This window comes from Sparus aurata, chromosome 16 (assembly GCF_900880675.1).
Source record: "Sparus aurata chromosome 16, fSpaAur1.1, whole genome shotgun sequence".
In the NCBI taxonomy this organism is placed as follows: domain Eukaryota; kingdom Metazoa; phylum Chordata; class Actinopteri; order Spariformes; family Sparidae; genus Sparus; species Sparus aurata.
This window is the reverse complement of record NC_044202.1, coordinates 12,213,439-12,220,556: the sequence shown is the minus strand read 5'-3', so window position 1 is coordinate 12,220,556 and position 7,118 is coordinate 12,213,439. Positions and strand designations below refer to the sequence as shown.

Sequence of the window (7,118 nt, the reverse complement as noted above, 5' to 3'; positions counted from 1 at the left end):
TCAGTGTCAGAATGTTGTTGCCCATTCCACATATTCTCTTCTCGTTAGGAAGCTTGGTGCAGATGATACCGCCCTGTATATAGAAATTTGGCGGTTTCCCAGGGTAGGGCTGGCATTAGCATTTTCACCTGTCAATCACCTGTTATTGAACCCCTTATCACAAAGTAAAGAAGGCGTCTAGTCCCGATTAGTTTTCCCATTATGTCACGTATCATCATCAAATAATCATACTGTGGTGTTTAACATTTGTGATTTGAGGCATTCGGTTTTTTTTTACCAGAAAATAATCAGTTCTTGTGGACTGATGAGTAAAATGATATTCCCTCTACATGTCTACAAGCACCGTGATAATTGTTTTCAACCAGACCAACTAGCTTCTCTATGAGGCTGTACTACAAGCTAATGTTAACAGGCTAACCACATCTATGATGCTAACAAGCACACAACAACAATGCTGTTGCTGAGCAGATGTACACTTCACCTTGATCGCCGTCTTAACTTAGCATGTTAGCAGGTTGATAGTTGATAGGACTAAACAGGATGTACAGGTTACTTACAGGTACACATTTTGACCAGAGCAATGGTAAGGGTTCACAACAGTTGGTAAATTTCATCCTCTGGGGACCATGAATGTCTTAATCTTACCAAATTTCGTGGCAAACCATAATCTTGTTGACATACTTCAATCTGGACCAAAGTCATGGGCCGACCATGCTGTCCCTGCAGCCACGCCGCTGTAACATGGCAGAACTTTCCCCAGATTTAGACCCTGATGACGTATTTTCTCGGAAGCCAGTAACACGAAGTTACCATTGTAATCCTTTGATAATTCGTCTTAATTAGCCGTTAATACGATTCAATTATTGCAACAGATAAGAAAAGTACTTTCCCTGACGATATGAAGGGGTCAGCCAACCTTTACTCACTCTTCCTGAGGGAGGCGAAAGTGTTTACACTCACGCTGCTTATCACTTTATTGCCTTAGGGACTTTAATGTACAAGCTCGGGCAAATGTTTGAATTCAGTCAGAATAAACACATTACACACTGTTGATTCTACTTTGCGTACACGTATTGAAAACTCACTCTCGTCCACTCACGATGACTAATGCGTCACTTAACATTCCTGCTTGAGAGGCTGAGACTTACGCGCTGTGTACATTTTGGAGAGTACCTTTGAAGGAATCTGGAGGTGCCACTCATCCCCAGGCCACGTTGACCTGATCTCTTCCTTTTAGGTGAACACCCATCTTCGTACTTAACAGTGAGGGTCATTGTGGGGAGGAATTCCTCACTCACGGCGCGATGAAGAGAGGGGTTTTTTGTGTCATGGAGAGACAGCTGTCCACCTTTAACCATTAAGTACATCAGCAGTGACGCAGGGAACCGTTGTGACCTCGGATCCTCTGCATGTCCTCTACTTAATGTTAAAAAAGCAGAATTGTTCTTCACAAATCTTTCGATGTAGGTATCTTTTTTTTTTCCTGTATTCGCAAAACATTTTTTTGTCGGGTCACAGTTGACACCGTGCCGCAGTTCTGCCTTTGTTGTTTTTCTTCCCCTCACATGACAAAGAAGTGCGGGTTCCTCAGGAGGAAATGGACGAGAGTATTCTGTTGTTACTGGACTCATAAGAGGTAATTTGTCTTCTCCTTATCGCTAACACAAGGACACCGCAGCCGTGGAATTCAATAGGCTGCCTAACTGTAGGTCATGGCTGTACTGCCGCACAGTAGCTTCACCCTTTTTCTTTGATAAATGTCATGTCCAGTGCTGCTCACTGAAAGAATCATTAACTCAACCTTGATGTTAGCAGCCTTTGAAACAAGGCTCTGACCAGACACAGTATTAACTGTCGTTTGGTCCTTGGGGGGGGGATATATGAGGTGCAAAGTTGAAGTAGCAGTAGGCAGTCACATGTTTGCATTAAAACCTGATTTATATTCATGTCTGTGAGGTGATAATAGTCTTATCTGTGAATTTTATAGCCTTATGTGGAATACAAGCCAACACTAAACCCAGTGGGATTTCAGACATTTTGAATCACTGCCATTAATTGTTAAAAAACAATGCTAAAAGTCAATCTTACAGCCGTACTGTATTCACTGCATTAGGCACTTGAATGCTACCATTAGCAAGTGTGCTCACAACAACAATAAATGCTTGCTAGGTATAATGTGCTTAGTTTAGTGTTTGCATGCTAACATTTGATAATTATCCCTTAACATAAACATGTCGCTAATCTGGCTAAAACCCACAGTGATGGTTGATTGCGAAAAAACTTACAGTTTAGATGATATTTCCGTTGACTCTTCTGCCCATCTGTATAGAAAAAATACTCTGTCAGTTGCTTGAAATAACAAACAATTTCTTTAAGACCCATTTTCCTAGTTATTTCCTAGAATATGGCAGACGTGACATATTTTTGCTCATTTTATAGAACACAAAGCAATCATAAAAGTTATGCTTGAAAATAAAAAAATAATGAAAATGTTGTCAATTAATTTAGGGCACTAGATTAGTGCCTGATGATAAAACCTTTTTCGGTTGCATGGTGAAAAACGATCAAGGAGCTAGCTCACTTAGTCACACCTCGGCAGGATGAACTAGCATTATAGCCACATCCTGCTAAAAAAAATATTTTTTATGTAAAAGAAAAGAATATCTATTTTTTAATGTATCACACACAAATAAATCTTAATTTTCATTGAATTTCATTTCATTAATTTCACCGATGTATTCTTGTCATGTCACCCAACATGCAAATGTTTTGGCTTAGTGGCCTTCATCAGAGCTTTAAACGTTGCCATGTTGGTTGTTCTATTATGATGTCCTCCTCGTCTGACCTGTATTATAGCCAGCTTAGTGAGCTTATTTTTCAAGCCTCTGTGTATATGTATTTTTTGCTTTTAGGGTGGGCTGTCCCTTTAATCAGAAAAAAGGAACGCTAAGCTCTGTGACTGAAACGTAATGAAACTGGGCGCGTGCTAAGAATGAGTCATCTAAAGACGAATATGTGTCATGCAATATGAACATAACGTGCAATTATCTAGAACACTGTGAATTTAACTTGAAACTCCTTAAAAGCCCCCTAAAGTAAGGAAACCCCTAAAATAAACAACACTAAACATGGCTTTTAAGAATAAGTCTTTATGTATTTCTCTATGTGAAACAAATGGCTATTATACTACACAAATAGAAGCGGATACTGTAAGAGACAGAGACCATCTCTGAGAAATAAGTACAGAACATGAAAATACACATATCGGTATTATAGAACTGTAAATTATTGCTTGTTTTGCTACTTTGTTTTCTGGATTCCTACGATACAAGACACAATATTCATATTTCAACAGAAACAGTACAACAGTGACAAACGGTATTATTGACCTTTTTAGTAGACGTTCCCCAGAAATAAAAGAAACATTCAAAACAGAGTCCATGTTGAACACAACACAATGACAGTTGGTTTTTTGATCGAGCATCTTCAGGACTTATTGTTACACATTTTTGTATTTTTTTTTTTCTTCTTTGTTTTTTTTCCATTACAACATTGCCAAGAGAAGCCGTAACAAACTGCACACTGGGACTGGTCTCAGCAACAAAAGAAAATCAATTGGCATATGTACACAAATATACATTTTCATTTCAACTGTGACCAAAATGCACCCGGTTTTAAACACCATGACCACAGAGAGTAAAAAAATCTTCACGAGTGTCTTCCTCCTGCTGCTCGCTGCTTCCTCTTTTATCATCAACATCATCATCCACCTCAGTAGTTCCTCCAATCTGCTGTCTGCTCAGATAACTGTGACAGCTTTACTGTAGTGCCAATAAAACTGCACTCTGCCGACGTGGTGCATTTCAAAGATCTGTTTAACTTCCTCTGAAGATAAGATGAATGTTCCTTTGCGGACAAACACGAAAAACAAAGACATTGATTTTTGTTTTGCAGTGTCATCCTTCCTCATTTAAACTCCCCCCCCCACCCCACCCCCGTTCTGACTGTACTACACTGTCTACATATTTTTACAGCGGTACACTCCCAAAAGAGAACCACAAGGCCTGAAATTCATCCAAGGTTCACACTAGCAAAAAAGGAAGTGTCTCACTCACTGCAAATATGCTGGTGAAAAGGCTAACCAGGTGTTCAGCTTGTGATAAAAGAAAAAGAAAAGAAAAACAGAGAAGAAATGTAATGTGCTTCCTACTTTCGTCTCAAGAAAAAATACGTTTTTTTTCCCATGTGAAGGAAACGAACAAAACACTGACGATAAAGTGCTCACATGCAGACCGACTTGTCTTTTGCTCACTAATATTGTTATATAGCAAAATAAAAGTCTTTTTTTTTCAGATTTCATGCTGCCTAATGACAAATAAGGTTTAGACTCACCGCTGACACCCAAAAAGCCCTGTTAGGAACAATCTGCTCACGTTGCTTCTAAAGCACTGAAACTTTTCTTTTAATAAGTAGGTGAAACACTGATATGAATGGAACTGCGGGGAGAATTTACCAAGGAAACGGGGGAAGTGAGTGGGTTTAGGATTTTTAGTGGAGATTTCCACTTAGTTAAAAACTGCAAAAAAAGGGAAAGAGTTGGAGCGCTAAGATGAAATAAGACGTAATGCAATAAAAAAAGTACTGCAGATGTGTTGGGGAAACATGATTCCTTTAAGCTCATGTCAACAATATACATCAGTGTCTCAGAGTAAGAAAAAAAATCATTTGTGTCTAACAACATGAGGTGAGCGAATGCTTTGGTTGATATCTCATGAGGCTACCTAATTTTTTCCCTTTTCTCAGCAAAATGCTTTCAGGTAAGACTACAAAATCTAAAAGGACTATTTCCACGAGACCTACCGCTCGGCTATTTACAGCGAGAAGCAGCGCAGTGCTCTGGTGCGCAGCAGGAGACGGTCGAGAGCCCCGCGGTTGGTTGGAGATATCGAGAGATACTCAGTGCAAAACAAGCAGTCGCAGGCTTTTCAGAAGAGAAAACCTGACACATAGAAAGTGGGTTTTGATCAAACAAAGACATTAAAGATGTGAAATACAACACACAGAAAAATAGAATCCACATCCAGAACCCCCTTTGAAGAAAAACGAGGGGGATGAACTGTCTCTGATCCGTCAAATCCCAACAAAAGCGACAGAATTTGCCATCAAGTTGAAGACTGAACCGTCAATCTTGCAAAAAAACTCAGCTGTTTTTATTCCCCCCACTAAGACGTCCTTTTTAAACTTGGGGATATGCACTTGCGTCAAAAAGCGTCACACTATTTCCCTGTCATCACGAACAACGAGAACAAAAGAAAAACACCTCAGCTCCTCATCTACAGAAGTAACTAAGCATGCAAAAAGTGTCAGGGTATCAAATACATATTCAGAATACACATCTAGTAGTTTAGCAAAAAACAACGCCTCTCCAAATAAAAAAAAAAAAGAAAAAGACAAAAAAGCAGAAAACGAGCGAAAAATAAAAAAACAAAAAATAGAGTCAAACAACCACCACAAGTTTGTTAGTCACATATGGCGCTTCGTGCTGTGTGTGATGTTAAATAGGTTCCTTTTTCTTGATATATCTCGTTAGTAGTTTGTGTTTCTGTACGTATTTTTTCGTAATACATTATATACATGCAGACAAGAGCGGGAAACATCACACACTCAATCTCGATGCAAGCTGAAGCGATATGAAAGTGGATGGAAAAGAAGAAGAAAATAATAAACATATATATATTCATATATAACCTGGAAACACAACAAATTGTAAAAAATAAAGAGAAGCGATAATGTCTTTTGTCTGGAGGTATCGCGTGTACCTCAACTGAAGATTATTGTACACAGGACCGTGAGACGAAGGGAGAGGTACAAGCTAATAAGCTAACTAACTAGCAAGCTACTGAGCAGGACTAGCAATGAGAGCTGAGTGTGTGTGTGTGTGTGTGTGTGTGTGATAAGTGACAGGTGCCTGCATTGGGACAGGTATTTTTCACCCCCTCTTGCTGAAGACGAGGGGGGTTTGGTGGGGTGGAGGCAAAAGCATGCCCGCCGCTCCCCACGCTGTCCGCAGAATGTGATGAGTGTGTGTGTGATTCTCATCCATCCCCTTCAGGCCGCCTCATTCCATCGCCACGCTCCCCACAAACACCGTCTTTGAGCAATGTTTGTTGGTTTGTTTTTGCTTGTAGTTGAACTGAAATGAGGGGCATCGACGCTCTCTGTGAGTGCAGAGACGAGAGAGAGAGGGCAGGTGTGTTACGGATTTTAAGGGGCGGTCGGGGGGCCGCGCCAGGTGTCGGGCTGGGGAGGCCTCTCTAGTTGAAGACTTTGGGGGGTCCGTCGGGACGTCTGGTCTGGACGATCTGCTGCTTTGGCCGCGCCGCCTCGTCCTCCTCCGTCTCGCTCTCGCACACATGCACGACCACGCTCGGGGTGGACTCTGTCCCCGCGTGGAGCTCGTACTTTTCACCTGGAGGAGAGGGAGAGGAGGGTTGGAAAGAGGGAGGAGAGGGGTGGAAGGAAAAAAACATTCTACATTAAAGAAGCTATAAGGAACTTCCATTTTGTGCTTTCTGACGGCCCAACTGGACAAAAGAGGTAAGCGAACCAACGCCTTGTGTCCTGATCAGGCTAGCGTGTTTTGAAAGCAAGTAAAAGAAGCCTTCAATGTACTTTAAATACTATTTCTCTTTTTCAAACATGAACAGTGCATATGATAAGGTACATTATAAGGTAATGTATAATTGATTATTTATCATCAGTATTAATCATATGTAACTATTTTTATTTCACTTTCAATTATTCCTTTTTTTTCATTTTTACTGGCATAACCGCACAGTTTTAGGGTTTTGAAGTACCTCAATGTTATTTTACATTTAACTTATTTGAATCTTTATCTGATCATCCTTCATTTTTTGTGGCTTTTTACAAACCCATTGAGGGACTGCCTGTCAGTATTTCTGGACAGGCAGTATTTCTCCCTTTACTGTTTTTCCCTTTAATTCGATGTCTGAAAGGTGCTATGTAAAAACAGTTTGATTGATTGATTGATTGATTGATTGACTGATACATGTGTGACCCCTTTTTGATGATTTACATCTAGTAAAACTATCTTAGCA

The 7,118-nt window shown here is 40.2% G+C and overlaps 1 protein-coding gene across 2 annotated transcripts in view; it reads right to left on the bottom strand.

Moving 5' to 3' along the window:
* Nucleotides 1–3,129: 3,129 nt before the first annotated feature.
* rcan3 (regulator of calcineurin 3) overlaps nucleotides 3,130–7,118 on the bottom strand; it is a 45,458-nt gene continuing 41,469 nt past the window's right edge. For both annotated transcript variants that reach the window (XM_030391520.1, XM_030391521.1), the window contains one exon: nucleotides 3,130–6,469. In XM_030391520.1, the coding sequence (XP_030247380.1) occupies nucleotides 6,315–6,469 (155 nt within the window). In that variant the 3' untranslated portion in view covers nucleotides 3,130–6,314. The remainder of the gene's footprint in view (nucleotides 6,470–7,118) is intronic.